At 30.4% G+C, this 22,863-nt stretch overlaps 12 protein-coding genes across 12 annotated transcripts; 7 read left to right on the forward strand and 5 right to left on the reverse strand.

Moving 5' to 3' along the window:
• Positions 1–80: 80 nt before the first annotated feature.
• Positions 81–4,556, reverse strand: cgd8_2090 (cation-transporting ATpase 2 with 8 transmembrane domains; the record flags this gene model as incomplete). Its single annotated transcript, XM_627113.1, has 1 exon — positions 81–4,556. One exon carries the CDS (start codon positions 4,554–4,556, stop codon positions 81–83), a length of 4,476 nt encoding a protein of 1,491 aa, XP_627113.1.
• A 1,480-nt stretch (positions 4,557–6,036) lies between these two features.
• Positions 6,037–7,257, forward strand: cgd8_2100 (RAN binding domain; the record flags this gene model as incomplete). Its single annotated transcript, XM_627114.1, has 1 exon — positions 6,037–7,257. The coding sequence occupies one exon, from the start codon at positions 6,037–6,039 to the stop codon at positions 7,255–7,257; it is 1,221 nt and encodes a 406-aa protein (XP_627114.1).
• A 1,890-nt stretch (positions 7,258–9,147) lies between these two features.
• On the reverse strand, positions 9,148–9,825 carry cgd8_2110 (conserved hypothetical protein; the record flags this gene model as incomplete). Its single annotated transcript, XM_627115.1, has 1 exon — positions 9,148–9,825. One exon carries the CDS (start codon positions 9,823–9,825, stop codon positions 9,148–9,150), a length of 678 nt encoding a protein of 225 aa, XP_627115.1.
• A 615-nt stretch (positions 9,826–10,440) lies between these two features.
• cgd8_2120 (hypothetical protein) lies at positions 10,441–11,985 on the forward strand (the record flags this gene model as incomplete). Its single annotated transcript, XM_001388390.1, has 1 exon — positions 10,441–11,985. The coding sequence occupies one exon, from the start codon at positions 10,441–10,443 to the stop codon at positions 11,983–11,985; it is 1,545 nt and encodes a 514-aa protein (XP_001388427.1).
• A 724-nt stretch (positions 11,986–12,709) lies between these two features.
• cgd8_2130 (hypothetical protein) lies at positions 12,710–13,168 on the forward strand (the record flags this gene model as incomplete). The annotated part of the gene is made up of 1 exon (XM_627116.1): positions 12,710–13,168. The coding sequence occupies one exon, from the start codon at positions 12,710–12,712 to the stop codon at positions 13,166–13,168; it is 459 nt and encodes a 152-aa protein (XP_627116.1).
• Positions 13,169–13,246: 78 nt separating this feature from the next.
• cgd8_2140 (hypothetical protein) lies at positions 13,247–13,558 on the reverse strand (the record flags this gene model as incomplete). The annotated part of the gene is made up of 1 exon (XM_627117.1): positions 13,247–13,558. The coding sequence occupies one exon, from the start codon at positions 13,556–13,558 to the stop codon at positions 13,247–13,249; it is 312 nt and encodes a 103-aa protein (XP_627117.1).
• Positions 13,559–13,834: 276 nt separating this feature from the next.
• On the reverse strand, positions 13,835–14,623 carry cgd8_2150 (proliferating cell nuclear antigen PCNA; the record flags this gene model as incomplete). Its single annotated transcript, XM_627118.1, has 1 exon — positions 13,835–14,623. One exon carries the CDS (start codon positions 14,621–14,623, stop codon positions 13,835–13,837), a length of 789 nt encoding a protein of 262 aa, XP_627118.1.
• Positions 14,624–15,366: 743 nt separating this feature from the next.
• On the forward strand, positions 15,367–16,692 carry cgd8_2160 (shares a domain with poly(ADP) ribose glycohydrolases, some protein kinase A anchoring proteins and baculovirus HzNV Orf103, possible transmembrane domain within N-terminus; the record flags this gene model as incomplete). Its single annotated transcript, XM_627119.1, has 1 exon — positions 15,367–16,692. One exon carries the CDS (start codon positions 15,367–15,369, stop codon positions 16,690–16,692), a length of 1,326 nt encoding a protein of 441 aa, XP_627119.1.
• A 531-nt stretch (positions 16,693–17,223) lies between these two features.
• On the reverse strand, positions 17,224–17,637 carry cgd8_2170 (histone H2A; the record flags this gene model as incomplete). Its single annotated transcript, XM_627120.1, has 1 exon — positions 17,224–17,637. One exon carries the CDS (start codon positions 17,635–17,637, stop codon positions 17,224–17,226), a length of 414 nt encoding a protein of 137 aa, XP_627120.1.
• A 1,142-nt stretch (positions 17,638–18,779) lies between these two features.
• cgd8_2180 (protein kinase) lies at positions 18,780–20,381 on the forward strand (the record flags this gene model as incomplete). Its single annotated transcript, XM_627121.1, has 1 exon — positions 18,780–20,381. The coding sequence occupies one exon, from the start codon at positions 18,780–18,782 to the stop codon at positions 20,379–20,381; it is 1,602 nt and encodes a 533-aa protein (XP_627121.1).
• Positions 20,382–20,518: 137 nt separating this feature from the next.
• cgd8_2190 (hypothetical protein) lies at positions 20,519–20,947 on the forward strand (the record flags this gene model as incomplete). Its single annotated transcript, XM_627122.1, has 1 exon — positions 20,519–20,947. One exon carries the CDS (start codon positions 20,519–20,521, stop codon positions 20,945–20,947), a length of 429 nt encoding a protein of 142 aa, XP_627122.1.
• A 431-nt stretch (positions 20,948–21,378) lies between these two features.
• On the forward strand, positions 21,379–22,650 carry cgd8_2200 (BRG1/brm-associated factor 53A like actin; the record flags this gene model as incomplete). Its single annotated transcript, XM_627123.1, has 1 exon — positions 21,379–22,650. One exon carries the CDS (start codon positions 21,379–21,381, stop codon positions 22,648–22,650), a length of 1,272 nt encoding a protein of 423 aa, XP_627123.1.
• Positions 22,651–22,863: the final 213 nt, after the last annotated feature.

Raw genomic sequence — 22,863 nt, forward strand, 5'->3', positions numbered from 1 at the left:
GTAAATATAAAATACAACATATAATCAGGCGGTTGACAGGTTAAATATAAATAGACTATGAAACAAATCTCAATGTTAAATTAAATAAAGTTCGGATTAATTTTCCATTCTAGTTTGCTCTTTGGCATTCGAAGAGGATGAAAGTGAGGGAAATAAGTTGGACCATTACTGTGCAATTCTTTTAGGTATACTGCTTTAATAATGTAGTTCATAGTGAATATGCTAATGACAATATTCAAGGTAAATGAAATGATTAAAATATAATTTGAAGAACCCGGAAGGGCGACAATGTTAAGGAATTTGGAAAGTAAAGAGGTTGGTACCAAAGTGATTGCAATAGTCGAAATTATGATAAAAAATATTTGGATAACGAAAAGCTTGTTTGTAAATAGCGAGAGTCTGAATGGTTTAGTTTTGTGGATTGCAATTCCAGTTGCCACATATTGAATACAGGAAACAAGAAAGGTTACAGTGTTTTCAACACACATTTGAAGGCCAGCATTCTCGTTGTTATCAGCATAACTTCTTCCAGATAAATATGGTGTAAATCCTGGCTGTTTGGAAACTACCATAATGTTTATAATAAGGAAGGTCAGTTGAATCACACATTGAGAAACAATTCCAATGATAACATTGCTGCTTAGAATATCTTTATAAGCAGGTATTTCTGATGGAAAACGTTTAGCGCTTTTAGTTAATGTAGCCAATACAGAAATTGGGAGGAAAGTAACAACATCGTTCCAAATAAATTGATGGTCTGTGAAGTTTGTACCCTTACTATATAAGTACAGTACTGATGTAAATTGGATGAAGATATATAATACAAAGAACTGGAATGATTGAATTGTTGATGTTAGGGCAGCTCTACCCTCAACAATAATGTCTGGAACTGCTGCAATGTTTCTTTCATTTGAAACAAATGAGGCAGCAACAGAAGCCTCGTGATCAGCTATGGCTATTCCAATATTGGCAGATTGTATTGCAAGAATATCATTATTTCCGTCACCACACATACCAACCATTGGATCTGGCTTAAGCTTTTGAAGTAAGTTAATGTGCATGGCTTTATCTTCAGGTGTCATTCTTGAATATACATGACAGTATCTAATAATGAATTCCAAAGCTGATATACGTAATGTTAAGGGGATATCGTTCACCATTGTAACAAAATTAAGAATCATTAATTTCTCAAGTTCATTAGCAACTCCAATTGAGCTCTCCAAAATTATATTAGATTTCCTTTGATGTCTGGTGCAGTCAAGATGGTATGGAACGTAATCAGATTTAATAAACTCTTCTCCGTCGTCAGTATCAATAATTATACGTTCAAGACGATTTGAGCTAGACTCACGTGTATTGGATCTTAAAGTCATCCAACATGGTAGACTTTGATGATTGTTTCTTATTTGTCTATAAAATCTCTCAGCTTTTTTATTGTAATTAAAGAAAGAGAAAGTGTGGTTATTATGATTTGGAGGTCTTTCAGGATCATTGGATAAGTCTAAATATTCAAGTTCAAACGTATTGTGAAGTTTATGAAGTAACCTTAAACATTGTCCTGTGATTACCCAATTAATATTTTCAAGTGAATATTTCTCCAATATTTCTTGAATACTATTAAAAACTTTGATGTTCTTGTAATTACAATTCATCATTGTCCATCTTATACATTCTTCTCCAGATTGAGATCCAATAATATCACCAATTACAATCTTTTTATTAGATTGCCCTCCTCCAATTGAACTATAAGATGAGAATATTCCACATTCTTGAGCAACTGCTACAGAAGTAAAAATATGGTCCCCAGTTGACATTATACAATTAATATTGGCATCTTTAAGAGTTGAAATAACATCAATGGTACTTGGACGAAGTTTATTTGCAAATACCATTAAACCAATGAAGTTAAGTCTTTCCTCTGCTTCATTTCTCGATAAAGTTTCTAAGAAAGATGTAGGATCTTCGTTTGGACAGTTAATATGACCAACAGCAAACCCAAGAATACGCATTCCACATCTTGAATAGTTAATGATGCATTCATCTAAATTCGAAGGAATAGATTCCGGCTGGCAAATTGATTTTAATTGTTCAGGACTACCTTTACAAAAAACCAAAAATTCATAAGGTTTAATAGGGTTTCTACAAACTACAGTCATTCTTCGTAGCTTTGAGCAAAATTCATATACCTTAAGAATCTCAAGTTCTTCAAATTCTTGTGATCCAAACATATGAGTTCCTTCCCCACGTTCAAAGTATCTTCTAACAGTTCTTGGAGGTGGAAGTTCAGAAAGATCAAAGTTTTCAGGGTTCATAAAGCTGATATCAATTTCAAAGTTGCTACATGAATTATTGTTTACTTGCGCAGATAAAGAATCTTTCACAGTATTCTTATTGATTTGATTTGGAGTAGAGTCAGAAATTGAAGATTTTGAACATGATCTATCAGGTTTAAAGTTCTTACCATTATTATTGCTATTCAGACATTCAGCGTTGCACTCATAATTCTCATTCATACATTGAATATGGTTTCGATTATAATCATCACATAATACCCATCCACTAAACTCGAACATGCACATTTCTAAAGGTTCGCCAACAATTACTCTCGAATTTAGCGACTGCTCTGCAGTATTATTTTCGTTCTTATATTGACTACCAAAACTGTGTGTGTGTTCATTATCTATATAACTCACAGTATGACAAGTTGCAAGAGCTTGAGATAAAAGATGCGTTGCTTGGGATCCTGATGTACATAATCCATCTAGATAAGGTATTGAACCAGGTACTGACGATATACATCCTACGGCGTCTAATCCATCAGTGGTAAGAGTTCCAGTTTTATCAAAAACTACAGTATTTACTTGACCTGCAATATTTACAGAACTTGGATTAGAGCAAGAAACCTTCTTATTCTTAAGTTTCCTTACTGCTACAGTTGAACCTGCAGCAATAGTAGCAGGTAGAGCTGGTGGAGCAACAATTGTGAATAAATCAAAAGAGCGAAGTATGATAATTATTGGTTCTATGCCAATGGTAAATCCTATAGAAGCAGTAATAATTGACCCAATTATTCCAATAAAGAAGCAGAATTTAACAAATCTCATCGAATCTTGATAAAGTTTATCGTTCTGATAATGTAGCCTATTGGTTATTACATCACAATACATTGTTTGAAGAAATCTACCTTGAAGAGTTGAAAATCCAATTCTGATTACAAGACCAACTCCTTGGACATTGTTTGCTCCTTGAACTCCCATTATAACTGTTCTAGAGTAAGCAATATGTTTATTATCTTTTTCAAAATCAAAAAGTTCACTGGAATATTTAGGTATTGGTGATTTCAGAACAGGAACAGATTCTCCAGTTAGAGCTGCTTCATTTACAATAACGTTTGAAGTCAATATTATTGCGTCACATGGAAGTACCATCCCAGGTTTTAATATAATTAGATCACCAGGAAGAAGATCTGAAGAGTTAATTGTTCGTTCATATGGTTCTCTAGATGTTGGATTTCTTGATATTATTGAAACTTTATATTCAAGTTTTGATATTTCATTCATCTTAATATGACTGCATCTTGTTTCATATATTGAATTAATTAATGAAACTATTGTAATTAATATAATGAAAATGGCATATTCAACATAACTATTTTTGAACCAAATACATACAGCACATACTTGAAATATGAAGAAAGGATGTAAAATTTCATTCTTAATAAGGTATGCAATTGGAACAATAGGAATATCGCAGGAACATTTACCAAAGATTTTCTGAAGATTTTGCCTTATTGAATCTTCTTGAATATATTCAATCGAGTCCATATTGTTTGAGTCATCTGTATTTTCATTATTTAGAAAAGATCCAACAAGTTTTCCAAATCTATTTCTAATCACTGAATATGGATTGTTATCAAGTGAAGGAATTGTAATAATAAATTTGTTTAATACTGAATCAAAAACATAAATTGAACCACAGAATGTAAAAAATGTTATTTCAATTGATGGAATAAATAATTGAGAATTTATATGGCAAATCTGAGTATTATTGCAATTTATAATACTTGTACGGTGGCTATTTGATATATTATTGTTACTATTCTTTTGTCCTTTTAAATCACTAAATTTATATTGTGATGGAAGAATATTAAGAAATCTTAAAAGATTTAATTCATCATTTGAAAAGTTCTTATTTAAACTAAAGAACTTATTTCTATTAACAACAGAATAATATGATTCTTTTGTAATGACTAAAAAAGAGTCACATTCACTAATTGTTGAAGCTTTAAAGTTCATCCATCTGTAAAAGTTTGGAAACCAATGGCAAATAATTGAAATTATCCCAAGTGTAAATATTTGAAATATCAAGTAAACTTTTTCAAGATAAAGTCTACGACAAATTGGAGTAATGTATACAGGATAATCAAATTTATGTGAATCTTCGTGGAATTTACTTTCTACATTGTTATTCTGAGAAATTACTGAATATACTATACAATTATTAATTCCACCAAAAGTGACATATTCTTTTGTTGATACGTTAACTTTACTTTGCATTTTGAAAGTATTAATCAAGTATAACCGTAACAATAATAAAATATTAATATAATAAAAGGAAAACAGAGAAAGAGTTTATTAATGTATTTCTTTTTCTTCTATATATTGTTGGGATAATAATTGAATAATAATGACCAGTTTTAAAAGGAAATATAATTATAAATTGAAATGAATTTCACTATTTAAAGTAATGCCAAGTTTTGAGAGTTTAATAATTAAGGTAAAATATATACCTTAATTATTCCCCTATATAGGCCATGCAAGTTCTGGGAATATTAATACAAAACAATTTTTATGATGAAATTATATATTATTAACCAAAAAATTACAGTTAAAGCTTTCAAGAACAACTAGGAATAGTAATTCTCTTGGAAGTCCAGTAAATGCTATTCCATCAAATGATGAGGTTTTTTTATATTAAAAAAAGTATAAAATAATAAAAATCAATTTTGGGTAAGATTGATTTTTTCCTTTTTTTTTTCTCACTATAATTTGACAGGAAAATTTCAATATTTTTGACTTGTCAAAAATATGTACTAGTAAAAAATACTGCAAAAATATTTCTTAATGATGTCAAATTATCATATTATTAATTCAAATTAAGTAATTTAAAGGCCTATTTAATTAGAGACAATTCAAAATAAATAATTTGGGGGTGGCGCGCTTTAACAAGCTATTATTAATATTTCTATTAATAAATAATTGTAACAAGAGGAGTTGGTCTAGGCGGGTCAATTTATAATATTTATAATTTATATTGAAATATAAATGAAGTTAATATAATTAGAAGAAGTAATCAAATAAATAATAATAAAATTAGTATTTTTGATGGATAAATAAGATGATAAAAAGAAGAGAAGAAAAAGAATGTATTTAAGGGAATGGAAAAATATTATTAAATAATTGAGGATAATATTTGAGGTCTAAATATATATATTTATCAAGTTGGATTAAATCAAGTATATATTTCTCATATATTATATATACATACTTTACTTTTACTTTTTCTTTTTATTAAAAGCAAATTATGAAATAAATTAATTAAAATCAAAATGGGACTATAGTTCAAAACTTTTGGTAATATAGTTAAATTTTGGGTCTTAATTAATAAATAAGGAATTAACAAGAGATTATTTATTGATATTATTTTTAATTATCAAATTTAATTATCAAATAACATGTATGCATGCATGCAAAAAGGTATTATATATTATGGACCAAAAATAAATTAATGGACAGTTTTGGCGGTAAACTGATGAATTAAAAAGTAAAAATATAAGGTAATTTTAAATATTAAAGGGAGTAAAGAGATTAAAAGATATAATAATAGTAAAAGTAATTGTATTAATTTTTCTCCTTTTAGAGGGATAGATTACGGATAAGAGGAATACTTGGTGACTATAAATAAAGTTTTGAAAAGTTTTCTTCAAGTTAATAAATAAAAAGGAAAAGAACATATTTTGGGATTATTTGTACAATAATGTCAAAAAGAGTGGCTGATTTTCAATTAACTAGTGAAAATTATGATTTAGAGGAGAGAAAGTTGTGTGGATTATCGTCTAAAGAAAATGGCAAGAATGAGGAAGGTATAGGAGGAGATGTAATAGAAAATAAGGAAGAGATAAGTACAAGAAAGATTGTTAGAATAAGAAAAAGGTATGATGATTTAGGCGATTCTGGAAGTTTACTCACACCTGATACTGCCACGAATTCTGAGCCGATTCCAGTAGTTTCAACTTTTGGAAAAGACTTAAAAGATGAGAAATCAGGTATTAATGATAACATTATAGATAGTAGTTTGGATGAAAAACAAAATAAAGAGGAAGAGAAGAACGAAAATAAGGATAAAGATGAGGAGGAAAAGAATGAAAATGAGGATAAGGAAGAAGCGAATGAAAAGAAGAATGAAGAAGAAGCGAACGATAAGAAAGGAGAAGGTGAGATTGAAACTCAAAAAGAGGTTGAAAATAAGGAAGAAGAAAACCATAAGGAGGAAATCCTTCCATTTGGAAATTCGGGATTAAGTAGTAGTTTCAAGAATCCATTTATATCTTTAGCAGCGAATACTGAAAATAGTAACTTCTTATTTTCAGGTTTCAGTGGAGCTACAAAGAATAATAGTATCGGAATATTTGGAGCATCAGGTGGAGATGGTACGGGCACTACTGGAGGTGAAGAAGATGAGGAAAATAATGAAGAAGCAAATGAGGAACCTGAGATTGAAAGTAAAGCTTTCACAGGTGAGGAACACGAGGAAACTGTTTATCAATGCAAAAATGTGGATTTGTTTATGCTCAAAGTTTTAGAAAATGAGGAGAAGTCATTTAGAAAGTTAGCAACGGGAATAATTCATTTGAATATTCCAAAAGATCAGAATCTTTCTGAATTGCCAGAAACTTCTGATAAAAACGAGGATACTCTTGAAGATCAAGTTTCAAAAACTATTACTCAGCCTAGAATAATCTTTCGTCAAAAAGGAATTTATAAGGTATTATTGAATTCCCCTTTGAATCCTGAAATTTCTAAAACTTTTCAAAGGAATTCTAATATACGTAAAGGTTATGCTGTTAATTTTATAGCTGTTGGTCCAGAATCAGAAATTCAGCAATGTATGCTTAGATTCCAAAATGAGTCAGATTTGATTGATTTTACTGATAAAGTTCACCAAATTGTTCACCAACATTACTCCAAATCTGAATAGTCAATTAATTTAGTTTATTACAATGCTAGCTTTACTTTTTTTTTTCTTATTTGATTTCTGCATGAACTTCCCGCCAATTTTAGAAATTTATTTTTTTCCCTTCTTCAAGTTACATGCAGTAATTGCATGCAATATTGACGTTGTTTTGAATTGTTGGATATACCCGTAAGTACATAATAATTATTTAATTAAATTAAACAAAAGTTGTATATTTTAGGGATAGAATTAAAGAAGGAAAGATATACAAAGGAAAGGAGATAGAAAAAACAAGACGAAGGAAAAAAAGAGAAGGAGATAGGAAAAACAAGACGAGAGAAAAAGAGAAAGAAAAGAAATAAAAGGCGCGTTATCATGCGTATATTCATTCATTGAAGGAGAAAAGTATGATGTTTTAGACAATATAAAAAAACACTGGATAAAAGTTAAGTAAAATAAAGTAAACCATTTATTGAAGTTAATAGCTACCAAATTTATGAACATTTATTTGGGGCTTATTATTAATTATTATATATTTCAAATATATTAATTCCCCACTATAGAAATCAACACATTGGCGCCGGCGGGATCGATACATGGAATAAGTCATTTCAAATAGATCCAGGGACCGAGGGAAAATTGTAGGAGAGGATGTATGGTGAAGGAAAGTAGGGGAAAAAAGTAGGTAAATGATAGAATATAAAATTTTAAAATAACAAATTCTATTTTGATTTGGGATGTTGAAGTAAATCGAGAGTTAAAAAGTATACCGGGTTTCTTTTTTTTCATATCAAATTTTGAAGGTATTATTGATTTTAGTTAGAGTGGGAAGGTAATTATAGAAAGAAAGCTAAAATGGATACTGAAAGATTTAAGATTGAAATGCTGGATTATTATAATAGTTCTCAGGGAATGGTTTATCGTATAAATATATATAATAAAAAGAATAATGAATCATGGGATATAGAAAGAAGTTTTAAGGATTTTGAACAAGTTGATCAATTATTTCAATATAGATATCCAAATATTCCAAAAGTAAGTAATAATTACTTTATTCTACTACCTATTTCTTTATAAGTTTTTCTTAACTTTATTCTTTCTAATATATTTTACAGCTTCCTTCAAGAGGATGGTGGTGGCAGAAGAATAAAGAATTCTACGAAAATAGGTTTCACAACCTTAAAGAATATCTTTATAGTGTCTTAGAAAGCGATTTTAGTATTGAAAATATGGTTTTAGCATATTTTTTGGATTTAAATCTTGTCGTCTCAGATGCCGGTACTGCTGCAAATACAAGTATTGAAGAGTTAGATGTGGATGTATTAGAATATTTCAAAGCTAAATTATTGAATATAGCTAATGCGAATGAAAGATCTTTAGCACCAATGGAAAGAAAAGCTAGGGAAAAACAATATCATTCTTTTTTGGGAAATACCCAATATTTCTCCGAATTTTACGATATGGAAATGATGTAAGTTAATATTATATTAATGATATTATAAAGAATATTAATTGGATTTAGATCAAATAATCTTCGCTTACACCAATCAAGTTTGTCTCCTGATGAAAACAAAAGTCTCCCAAATTCTATATTAGATTGTGATGATATGGAGAATTTGGAACCTAAATTAAAACAAATTTCAACTCAAGATAAAGGTAAGTTGATGAATAATCTAAACCCAAATTATGATTGAATGATTAATGATAAAAAATATGAACAATTAAACTGACAGAAATAGTTTCAATGATGGGAAGGATATGTAAAGAAATTAGTGTATCATTGGAGTCCAAGATTAAACCTTTTGAAATTAAAGAATTAAAGCTAAATTTTCAGCCGATTAATAAATTGTAGATATTACTGAATAATTATAATAGAACCTAGAGTGTTGTAGGGTCTAATGAAATAATATGAGTCTAAAGCTCATCCTTTGACTCTTGGTCGCTATTTTCTCCTTGATTATTTCTAGAAGAATGTAAAAGCATCATGATAGAGTTGAAGCTCCATAAATTATCACTACTGCTCTTGCTAACTATGGTTACTTCATATTGACCAACAATTGGACATCTTGGACAATTTCTGTTGTCAAATATGTGTCTTTTACTAACTGTTAGATACCCTTTAGCTTCAATATTATAAAGTCGAATCTTATCTTTAACATCAATAGTTTGTCCTGTATTCTTCTTTTCACATTCAACTCTAAAATAGCCACTAGATTCACCAGAACCACCAAAAATCTCAATTTGTCTACTTATCATTGATTTTGAAGACTTATTAGATTGCACAAACTTCTCAGTAACTGAATGTAGTAAACGAATAGACTCCCCACATAATACAGGAAAGCCTGCACCCTTATACTCAGCATCAGCTTCTCTAATGTAAAAATGTCCTTCTGAATCCAAATCTTTGCTACAAGTGACAGCCTGGTTACCATTTGCCCATGTTATCTTTGTCGTATATAAATGACATTTTGTATTTTGATGTAATACTGATACTGTACTTCCATAAGTAACCAATTCATTTTCTTCAGAATAAACACTTGAGAAAACCAGACCAAAGAAAACCACAACAAACCTCGTAAATAACCCAAACATTCTACTAAGTTTTTGAAATCTGAACCGATTTTCTATATTCTTTGCGCAATATTCTCACTTTTCATACTTGTTTTGACTAATTAAAAAGAAAAGTTGGCGCCATTTCCAGTGGGGCGCATTTTGCCCGCCTAGAAGGTGAAAAAGTAAAATGTGAGACAAAGAATAAATAGTAGAAGATGACATGGCGGTGGAATGAAATATTAGGAAAAGAAATAATAAGTAATGATTATAGCAAGTTTTTTGCTGAGAATTATATTATTAAAAGTATTTTAAAACGTGTAGAAAGTATAAAAAAGAAGCAGTTAAAAGCAGCGAGTGGTGATTTATTTTTTTTTGAATTTCTTGATAGAAATACTCGGATATATATTAAAAGATCAGGGAAGTGGCGCCAAATGTCGGTACCACCTTTAAAAGAAGAAATTAAAGGGGGAAGAGAAAAAAAGGGAATTAAAAAAAGGAGAAAAAAGTGCTTTTTTTTTTAAAAAATTCTCGGTGATTAGTTCTTTTTCACAGAATTTTTCAGTACCCAAATTTTTGGTAACTGGGAGATTTAAGAAAAGAGGTTTATTTTTGAGGTTTATTATTAAGGAAAGTGTGGAAACTTGTGAATAGAGGATGAATATGGAGGACGAAAAAATGGAAGATACAACGATTAATAGTGATTCAGATGATCAGAGTGAGAGCAGTATGACTATGTTTAATAGTGCAAAAGAGCTGAAGGATGCTGGAAATGAGAGTTATAAGGGTGGAAATTACTCAGATGCAAGAGAAAAATATGAAAAAGGTTTAGAATTATTAGAGAAGATAGATCAAAAAGATGATGAAAAGGAAGGATTTGGAGAGGATGAAATGTCAGAATTACGTCAAAGCTTACAGTTGAATTTAGCAATGATATATGTGAAGATTCAGGAATGGTCAAAAGCTATTCAAGTAACAGGACAAGTATTGAAGAAGAATTCAAAGAATGTCAAGGCTTTATATAGGAGAGGATTAGCTAGACTAGGCTTTGGAATGTATGAGGAGAGTAAGGAGGATTTCCAAAATGTATTAAAGTTGGATCCAAGCAATGCTGATGCTCACAGACAATTGAAGGTTTTACGCCAAAAGATTCAGGAAGATAATGAGAAGAATAAGAGTGGGTTTAGTAGAATGTTCCATGGAGGTTTGTACTCAGATAAGCAGCAGGATGTTGAGAAGAAGAAGAAAGAAGAGAGAGAGAGAAGAATTGAAAAGTATAGTCAATATCTTGCACAAATAAAATCAAAGAATTCTGAAATTGGCTCAGATGATGAAGAGGAAGAGGCTATGCCTTTTGAAGAATGGGAAAAGAAGGAGATAGAAAGGGAGAAGGAGGAGGAGAGGGAGAAGACAAGAGCAAATGAAAGGAATGCAAAGGAACTTAATGAAAAAAAGCCAGCAACCATTATTTCCAAGAAGAATAATGTAAGTAATGATGATGTAGATTTGGATGAAGAAGATCTAAAGATTCTACAAGAAACTAAGAAAATGGGGTATTGCTACTTTAAGAGAGAGTTAACAGAACAAGAGAAAGAATTGAACAGGCAATTCACTCCAACTCTGATTAACAATAAAGATTCTTATTCTTGCGGTGCATCTCAGCAAAATGACTTGAGCTCTGCAGATATTGACAAATCAAGAGTTGGAATAAGCTCTTGGAACTCTAAAGGTACAACCTTTGAAGATAAAGATGTTTCTGAAACCGCTAGGTCCACCTTAAAGAGGATACTTTTAGAAGGGGATGGTAGGCATTTTACTGGAAAGGTTAGTGAAAAAGGAGATTTAAATGTTTCAATCTCAATTGAAAGTGTTGATAATTTATCTGGAGAAGCCTCTGTTGCAATGATTCGTGGAACTAGAAGATTTCTCTTTGACTTCTCTGTCACATTAAAATGCGACTACACTCTTGATAATAACGAGAATGAAAAGTATTCATTTAGTATAAACATTCCATCTCTAACTTCCATGTGTAATGAAGATGACGTTTTCGGTATTAAAGATTGTAGTATCAACTTTACAGGAAAACACAAGCATAATCACGATCTAACTCTTATCAAGGATTTTGTTTTCAACAGCTATTGCCTTATACATTTAAAAGATTGTATTAATTTACTTACTAACGAGATTAACTCGCAATACTAGCTGGACCTAACTGAGAATAATCATTTTTTATTTACCTATTTTTTCTGTTTTCTCTCTATATCTTAATCAAAATTTTCAACTATTCTTTAAATTACCAGCTCTCTATTTCATTGTCTAAATCATGACCAAACTTGAATATTTCTATTAATAGCTCTCAATTACTATAAACCCTATCCCAAATTAACTTTATCCCACTCTAAATATTCAGCCTCTGACAAATAATGCATGCACATTTTCCCGCCAGTTATTTGGGCGGGAACTTGTAAAAGAAAAATAATATATACAGGAAATTAGGGGGACTTGTAAGAATTGTCAATAATGAATAGTAGCGAATATAAATATTAAAACTTAAAAATATATTTACATTAATAAAGTTAGTAATCGATTTTAAAGTTCTTGATTCTCTTGAGTTTTATTAGGTTGATTGAGAATTCATTGAATTTAAAAAAAGAGGGTCTTCAAGAAAAAGTAAGGAAGGAACAGAATAAAAAATTTTATTTTTGTGGATAAATAACCGTAATCAAGTATTAGAAATATATAAATATATATTAGTGCGAATAATATAACTTATAATACTTTTAGTCTTTAGATGTGCAATAAATAAAATACTTTCTATTTATATATATCTATATATATTTCTATATGTATTTATATATATGTAAAGATATAAACATATATATAAATATTAAATATTATATAAGTGATTTAATATATAAAGAAAAGAATGAGAGATAATAAAGGCAGAGAAGAAAACTATCCAGTAGTTCCAACTGATAGAATACTGAGGAATTTTAAGCAGTTATCCCATCATAATGATTCAATTTCTCAAATGGCATCTTGGCTTTCTTTCTATAGAAGTTCAGGAGAACAACTTTGTTCTCTTTTCGGAGAAGCTTTTGTAGATAAAAGTTTGAGAGAGGAGGAAAGATTGGCAATATTTTATGTATTTCATGAAATGGTTACTAGAGCAATTACAAATGATGATGAATCGAGGAAGTTTTTTTTAATAGGATATGAACAATTTCTTTTAACAGCTGCTCCCATTATTAGTAGACTAACTTTTGAACAAAGATCCCCATACTTACAGGTAGTAAGACTCTGGCAATCTCATCAAAGATTCCCTCAAAATGTATGTGAGAGATTAAGATTATTATTTAATTCTCAGTCTGGTAAGTTAATTTAATTAAGAAATTAAATTGAAATTGATAATTTTAATGTTAATTTCTTTTTCTTTTCTTTATTTGTAATACTTTTTAGGAAATCAAGAAAGCTTAAGGAGCCCATCTTTATTAGACAAAAGGGACAAAAAATTTACTTTAGATGTGATAAAATCCTTAAATAGAATCAAAGAAGGATATGAACTTGCAGTCAAGGCTGGCAATATTAGTAAAAAATTAGCTTCAAATTCTAGCTCTAGCAATGATGTAACAAATTCAAATAGTGTATTAACCGGAACGTCATCTCCAACAGAATCACAAGAGCCTATAATCCCAGAAGATGACACAGAAAATATGATTAGACAAAGCATAGAACAATACAAAGAAAGTCTGGATAAGATTACAGACGCATCCATTCTCTTATCCCAATGTCTTCAAGATGAACTTAAATCATTTAACGATATCAAAAGAATTCTTGAGGATATCTCAACAGAAGACAAAGAAGAATAATATTCTTTACATTCAATACTATAGAACACTAAGCTACTTATATATAATGCCGCCATTTCTTTCTGTTCCCTCTCAAACATGCAATACACATGCATGCATATATGCGTTTTTTTTTTGAACACGTGTATAGATATTTGCCCGCTTATTTAAATGGCAATGCCAGAAAATTCCTTATAAGACTTTTACTCTTGTTCATCGTCTTCAGTAATCTTTCTAGCGAGGTAGAATCTAAGATGACCGGAGCCACTGCCTTCCAAGGGGTATTCGAGTTCAAGAGGTTGATTCTCACTCATACTGAGCTTTACGCTATTGCTCAAAGGAGTAGCCTTGGCAAAGTTATTTAGGTATCTAAGTGAGAATACTAATTGGCATGGCTCTGAAACATCAAGTGCAACAGCTTCAGAATCTGCTCCCTCTTTTGGTCTCAAAATAATACTACCAGAACCTAAAGACCCTTTAGTTGAGAATCTGACGTTTTTGCTAGTTACATCAATGGAGAGAGAGTCTGAGAATTGTGCCATATCTCTACATAGTCTTTGGAATTCATTAGATGGCATAGTTACTACAGATGAAAAGCTTGTTTCTGGGATTTGAAGACTATCTTGATCAATAGAAATCAATGTTAGTTCAAACTCTGAAACTCGATCTCCATTTGGCGTTTCGAATATGAAAATCAGACTCTCAGAGTCATCATCATGTCTAAGTAAAACTTGATCATCATTTGAACATAACTTTAGTAGTTTCACTACATTTTGAGTATTTAATCCCAAAGTTCTATTCTTATCGCATCTATATCTCTCAAAAGCAGTATCCTTCAAGTATAAGCCAACTAAAGAAACATGGCTATTGTCCATTGCTTGGATAGTTACTCCGCTTTCGTTACATTCAAGATTTACATCACTGACCAAATTTGTGATAGCTTCAAAAACCTTCCTCAAAATTCCTCCGTTTGATAATCTAGCTTCAAACATTTTTTTTTAAATGAAATTGACCTATTTTTGACCTAGAATAAAAGTAACTTATAAAGAACTCCCTCTTATTTTTTCTCTATCCTTTATCTTGTTAGTCCACTATACACTTTTCTACTCAATTAAAGTCCTTTCCCCCTTTTTTTGTTGAACTCCCCACAACCTATACCTGTGGAGGTTACCTTTTATTAATATTTCCAAATTATACAGCATAGACATATTTTCTGCGTTTTGCTTGCTTACAGACGATTTTCTTGTAGTATATACCCTCCCCACATGGCGCCGAGTCACGGGACTGCGGGGCAGTTGCCATGCATGTAAAAAAAAAGCAATAATTATGTACACGTAATAATTTTTTTTTTGTTTTTCTATTAATGGAAAGCAAATATAAATTGAGTTATTTTGTTATTAAAGCTCATATTAAGTAAGAATTTTTGTTTCCATATTTATTTATTCTACGTTATAGTAACTTTCTTGTATTCAAAATATGATAGATGCTTGAAGCTAATTAAGAGATTCCTTCCTAATGTACTGCTGGAAAGTGCAAAATCAATAAGTAATATTTTAATTCCTTAATAATCTTTTCTTTTCATCATTTAATTATTTATATATATATTCTCTAGTTACAAGGATTTCACACACATCTAGAAATGGTTTGCCGCCAATCTATTTTTAGTTTGTGAAACTCTGCTAGGACTAAAAATCACAAGTATAAATATATAATTGAGCTTAGAGCATATTATAAAATGAGCACAATAAGATATTTATTTAATGAAGCTGGTACTTGGAACAAAATTACCAATTTCATTTCGTCAAATCATCGAAGTGTGAATTCTCAAAGTACATTAAGGAATTTCGTCAAGAATTTGGGGGCTGCAAGCAGTAATAGTCAAATAAGGTCATCTACCGAACATATATCATCAAGAATTGAATCTTCATTTTCAAGTGCAGATAGAACTCAATCCTCTAAATTCTTTTCGGGCACATTTTCAGTATTATCAGAATGCTTAGTGAAAATAACTGACAATTTAGCTGATAATGAACTTCCTGCGAACATATTAACACAGAAAACAAACTCAATACAGATGTTCACACGAAAGATGATTGTTTTATTCTTGTTTGCTGGTTTTTTAGGATTATTTCCGGGTAGCTTTTTTCACAATCGAACACCAGGACTTGATTTTACAGGGTTTTTTAGTAATAGGCGTGCATCCTCAAATCAACTAAGTAGCTTTTTAAGCTACTTTAATACTATGGGGAGTAAAATATCTCAAAAAGATCCAATGGTTAATGAGTATGTAATTATTCAAAGACACCATAGAACACCAATAAAAGAAAATATGTTAATAAGTTCAACTTTAGGTCTTAAACAAACGCAGATAATTAGTGGGTTCATGGAGAGTCATAATCCAGGAGGGCATGTGGTGGAAGCAATCTTTGCTAATAAGGTATATGGCAGTGCAACATTACAAAACTGCATGAATCAGGAAGAGATAGTGATGACAGTTGTCCCTGAAACTTTAATTGGACGCTTTTTCTTAGACGATTTACATGATGAAGATTCAGTTACCATAAGGGGAGTAATGAGATATTCGAATTACAAGGGATTTGGTACGGATAAATTTACCTTTCAATCGATTAAAGAGTCGGAAATGTACATGTCAATACCAAGAGTCTATGCTGTAGTTGACGCTTTATCCGGAGGTTCTAGATTTAGAGAATTTACATTGGATTATGCCTTGAGAGAAATAAACAAACTTATATCAGCATTATGCGATGATTTCTATGGGGAGTCTGAGGAAAGAGATCGCAACCAATTTGTTACAGGATATTGGGGTGGAGGAGTTTTTGGGGGAGATAATCAATATAAATTTATTTTACAATTAATAGCAGCTTGCGTCTGCAATAGGCAATTGGTATATTCAGACGGGCTAAACAGGCTGGATGTTAACCAAATTAGGCAGATTGAAAGTAAATATACGACTTGTGGCCAACTCTCTGATGCATTCTTTAAAAAACATAGAACTAATAGTTTTAGTAAAGGGAACGCTCTCAAAGTGATGTTAATGTAGAGGACATTGAAAACGTTTGGGACGTGTTTCAAAGCTAATATTTTTTAGAAGGGTATTTTTTCTTAGAACGTAATTTCCAAAATTTATCAAGTTAAACTCTACATTACGTGTTTGTCCACATGTACATTGCATGCAAACATCGGCATACGCAGCTAGAATTTGTTTAAAACTCCGGTTCTACCTTCTTAATACTAGGGCACACAGTAGAATAGCTTTAATAAATAATTAAGTAATACAATACTAAATAGTGGCGGCTAGTGCCGCCTGATAGGGCTACAATTCTAATACAAGGTGAATGTCCACAATGAATAATATTAACCTGGAAAATCAGAGAATATGGGGGTTGCATTATTCATGAAGAAAAAGAAACCCTCAAATTCTGGATCAGCCATCTGATAGATTAGTATGTCACAGTGCGTGGTTTACGTATCACCATAAATAGGAACTAAGTACCATCAATAACAAAGGTGAAGATAGAAATCGCTTCGATTATATATACATATCGAATTGCAACAAAGCAATATTGAATGCTTAGAATTCTTGTGAGTTTCCTTGTTTGGATTTAGATTTCTTTGGCAACAAGACAGTTGGAATGTTTGGCAAGACACCACCGCTGGCAATAGTAACATTACCCAAGAACTTGCTGAGTTCTTCGTCATTTCTAACAGCCAATTGGATTTGTCTTGGGGTGATACGTGTCTTCTTAGCATCTCTGGCAGCATTACCAGCGAGTTCAAGAAGCTCAGCACATAAATACTCCAAGACGGCAGCGAGATAGACTGGAGCAGCAGCACCAATTCTCTTTGCATATCTTCCCTTCTTTAAGTATCTTGCAACTCTACCAACTGGGAATTGTAATCCTGCTTTAGCAGAGTTTGACATAGTTTTACGGGTAGTCTTCTTTCCTCCACCTCTTCCACCTGAACTTGTTACTTTTCCAGACATTCTTTCTTGATTTATTTTATATTCAATATATTTTTTTTTTGTTATATCAAAGTTGCGATTATCACACCTTCAAAATTGATAGAACTGTTTCCACTCCCATTACCGTTTTTTTTACTTTATTCATTATCCACACTTTCTCCCCACATCAACCCTCTTTTCATTTATTCCTGCCTTTCTAGTTGCTTATTTAGCCGCTATTTGGCCTCTGGCCACATATCTAATATTCCACGCAACGTCTTGTCTAGGCCCGGCTTGAATTATAGGCGGGAATGACTTTATTGGTTTGGGAATTGGGTGGCAAGGTAATGGAGTAGTCAAAAATGCAAATGATGATGTAGAAAGATTACTAATGAAGACTGATTAGAATGAGAAAATATAGATTATTTGTTCATGATGATTACTGGTTAAATATTATTTTTATTAATGTTTTCTACATAATACTTTTATTTTATTCTTAGCATATTTAGTACTTTTTTTTCTTAAATAAATTTGACACGTAATTGCATGCAATTTTTGCTATTAGATAATTTGTAGTTTTTTTTTGTATGTAACACCGGTATATACATTAATTTAGTTGCATGCATATCAGGATGTGTTATAAGTTCTAACAATGTTTTAAATAATATACAATTTAAATGTAAAAGATATTCGCCAAAAAGAAGTTATAGAATATTAATAGAATAATTAATTAATTTATAAAACAATGCAAGAATTTTAAAGAGTTAAATGTTGGAAAAGCTAATAATAATTATAATATGACTTAACAAAATAATACAACAAAAAGTTGGTTATTATTATTTAATTATGAAAAGATGGTTTGAAAAAAAAATTGGATGGTTAAGCTTTTTTTCCCTACAAGAAAGGAAGGTTAAAATCATAACCTGGAAAAATCTGGGGGTAGGGGAAGAATTAAATAAATATACATTTATTTATCTCGACAAAAGAATTGAAATACCATTAAGGTGGCATAAACCACACATTAAATGTAAATTTTGGACATAAATTTGAGAATTTAGTATTTAAAAAATAAAAGAAGTAATATATTATTACAAGAAATATATAATTTCTGTAATTAAATCAATGTAGTATAATATTAGTAATTTAGCAAAACAAAAAAATCATAAATTTTAAATATATTTAAAATGGATAAATATTATGTAACCAATCAAATAGGAGAGGGAGGATTTGGTGAATGCTATTTGATAGAGACAAAAAAAGGAGAACTAATACAAGAAAAATTGGTGGCCAAAGTAGTTAATATGAGTAGAATGACTGAAATTGAAAAGAATAATTCCATTCAAGAAATTAAAATACTCAATATTATAAATCATATAAATTTGGTAAAATTGGTCGAATCTTATACTACTAAGAATCTACTTTGTATAATTATGGAGCTTGGTGAATATGGAAGCTTAGATGGTGAAATTGAAGCAAGAAGAAAAGAAGGACAAGATAATATTTACTTTACTGAAGATGAAGTATTATTTATTTTTCTCCAAATACTTCTTGGAGTTAAATATTTACATGATAATAATATTGTTCATTGCGATATTAAATCTAATAATACCATTTTATTCTCCAACGGAATGGTTAAACTTTCTGATTTTGGTATTTCCAATATTTTATCATCTAATAAGGATGAATTAAATAAGTCTGAAAGTTTTTCAAATCCTCTTGTACAAGGCTCTATTTATTATTTAGCACCTGAAATATATTCAAATATGCAACACGATAAAAAAAGTGATTGTTGGAGTATTGGTTGTTTATTATTGGAACTTTGTTCTTTAGAAAAAGTTTTCAGAAAGTATTCAATGCAAGAAATGTTAATATTTTCTATTAGAAATAAAGATCAATTTAAAAAGGAAATTAATAATCATATTGAAACTTATGGTGTAAATAAGAGATATTCTCAAGAACTAGTCAATATAATTAAAGATTTACTTAATCCTAATCCTCAAGAAAGACCAAATATTCAACAAATCTTTCAATCTAATATATATTTCTTGAATTTTATTAATTCATTTCTAAATACATGTAATCATAAACATTGGAATCAATTTAATAGTATTTGTAAAGAGTTAAGTACTTTTAATTACAATTCTGTAAATAAAAAAAATTATATTAATATATCAAGAATTCCTTTCTGGATTAAACAAGATGTGGATACTGAGAACAAAAGCTCCAAGTTTTTTTTAAAACAAAGTTTAGATGAATGGTTTAAAAGTCAGGAGATATTTACTTGTAATAGTTATTCAAAGAGTAAGAGCTTAATGATTAACAATCAAAGTTCAAATGAACAAAATTGTGAAACAGGTCAAGGTAAGTACCAAGAGATTATTGATTATTTCAGCAATAAAGAGAAGAACAAGCAAAATAAGAGACCACTTTCTAGAAAGGAAATATTATTACAACTTGAAACTACTGTTGAATTCTTTGTCACACAACTTAGTGCTATTAATAGTAAAAAAGTTACAACTGAAGAAATTATTAAGAGAAATCTCGCAAATAAACTTCGGGATAGTAATAGTACTAAAAAATCAACTAATACAAGAAACTCTTGTAAACAGCCAAAGATCTCACAAAAACTCCCATCTACAATTAACAGAACAAATAGTAATGCAAGCTTGAGAAAGAACCTAAAAATTAAATATGATAAGGAAAGGGAACAATTAAGAGAGATCATGAGAAAAGGAAGAGCTGAAACCAAATTTAAAGGAAATATGGAAATAAATGATACAAGTTAATTATTTTGCGCCTAAAATGGTAATTAAAAATGATAATTAAAATCTGATTACTTAACAATAATATTGAACCATTTGATTTTAAAGCTAATAATATATTTAATACTAACTTTTGATCATTCAATCTTCCAATATGAATTATGGACGAATTACATCCACTTTTTAGGAATAATGTTCCTTCTACTAGTGAGTTGAAGTCTAATGAAATTTATTCAGCTCTTGTTGAGATTTCTGCTCAAAAAGTTCAGGATACTTCAATAAATAACAATAAATCCCAATTATCAAAAGTAGATAAGAATTCATCCAAGATCTCTGTATTATCAAAAGGTATTAATAAAACACATAATTCGGAAAGATATATAAAAGGCAGGTATCAACGTCATCTAGACAAAATAAAAGCTACAAAATCAAGAATGGAACAAGAAAAGAGACAAAATTATCTTGATAATATTACTAGTAAAAACCATCAAGTTACTGATGATCATCACCATGATCAACAAGTTAAGGAGCTTGCTGAAATGGAACTTTGCATGTCTATTTGGTCTAACAAAAACATATTTTCTGAATGATAGAGAGATTATTATTCTAAATTCAGTTATCTAGAAGCAATTAGATACTGAGTATAAATATATATATATTATATATACATCAATTTAGTATTTTCACGCTTTGAAATTTATTTAAAAATTTCCTTTCTTATTATTTTTTCCCTAATAACCAACGCCTACATAATATTTAACTAAAATTCTCATTTCCAATCAAAGTTCAAACCTAAATCTAAATACAAATCCAGATATTTCAACTATTAATAATATCTTTATCGAATTTTTTTAATTCCCTCTAATAAATACCCTCTTGTTTTCTTTATAAAGATCTTTTTAACGATACCTGTATTATTTAACAGGGCGGGCAACAGTTGGCGCCAAAATCTCGGTATGAATTATTTGTAGAAACAAGTGTTAATGTCAGAGAAAAGGTAAAGAAAAAAAATAAAGCAGAAATGAGTGGAAAGGAGACATTTATTGGAGGAGATGATGTGGGAGCAATTATTGTAGATGTAGGTAGTTGTATGACGAAGATAGGGTATGGTGGGGAAGATTGCCCAAGACAAGTTTGGCCTTCAGTAGTTGGAGTTAAGGAAAATGGTGATAAAAGGTTTCCGTTAAATTTCTTGAGTTATTTGGAAGATGTATCTGTGGAGCCTTGTTTAAAGTACGAAGATGGTGGTTTGATTTTGAATGGTGATGTATTTGAGGAGATTATTAGAACAACTTCAGGGAAAATTGGACTTTCAACAGATTTAAGGGAGCATCCAATATTATTAACGGAACCATCCAAGCATAATAGACAGATTAGAGAAAAGGAGGTTGAAATAATGTTTGAAAAATTTGATGTGCCAGCAGTTTATACGGCAAAGAAGGCAATTTTGAGTGCTTTTTCTGTAGGTAGATCATCAGGTCTAGTCGTAGATATTGGAGCAACAGCAACTTCAATTGTTCCGATATTGGATGGATATACCCTTCAAAAACCACTATGTGAGTATCCAATAGGAGGAGATTTTCTGGATGACCAAATTGCCAGACATTTACTAAAAGAGAAGAATTTGAGTATTTCCCCTAATTTCTCCTTTAAAAAGATAATTCACAAGGATAAACCATTAAGTTATGAAAGTGTTAACTTAGAGAAAGTGACAAGTTCATATATTGAATATGGCAAAAGAGAGGTTTTAAGGAATATAAAGGAATCGATTTGTCGTTGCGCTGAGCACGAAGAGGTTGCTAAGACATCATCAGCACTTGCAACATCTACTTATGAGTTGCCTGATGGCACATTAATAGACTCTGAACCTATTGGTATTCGTGTTCCCGAATGTTTATTAAATCCTGAGATGATTATCAATGATTCTGAATTTCCTCCAGTGAACACTAATGGGTTCCCAGGACTATGTTCTGCAATTTCTAATACTATCATAGCTTGTGATATTGATATCAGAAAAGACTTAATAGGAGCAGTGATTTTAACTGGAGGTACGTCCATAATTCCAGGTTTGGCTGACCGTGTTTCAAAATCCCTAGCTGAAGATGACAAATTATCAGGCGGAGGACCTAAATTAAAGATTATATCCCCAAATTCTACAGTAGAAAGAAGATTTTCAAGCTGGATAGGTGGTAGTATTTTGGCATCTTTAGGTTCCTTCCAGCAAATGTGGTTCAGTAAGGAGGAGTATACCGAACATGGAGCAAAATTGGTTGAGAGAAAGTGTTCTAACTAACTTACACGATTATTTCTCTTTTTTTCCCTTTTAAGCTAATCTATAATTACATTACTATTTATTATAATTATTATTATCCTCTTAATTTTCATCTGTAATTTATTAATTTGGTACTTTTTTCACATTAAGATTCTATAAACTTTTATTTAGAATGTTCTTAAATAGAAACAAGTTGTTATATAAATTTCATTAATAAAAAAAAGTAGGAAAAAC

This window comes from Cryptosporidium parvum, chromosome 8, assembly GCF_000165345.1.
Source record: "Cryptosporidium parvum Iowa II chromosome 8, whole genome shotgun sequence".
Taxonomy (NCBI): domain Eukaryota; phylum Apicomplexa; class Conoidasida; order Eucoccidiorida; family Cryptosporidiidae; genus Cryptosporidium; species Cryptosporidium parvum.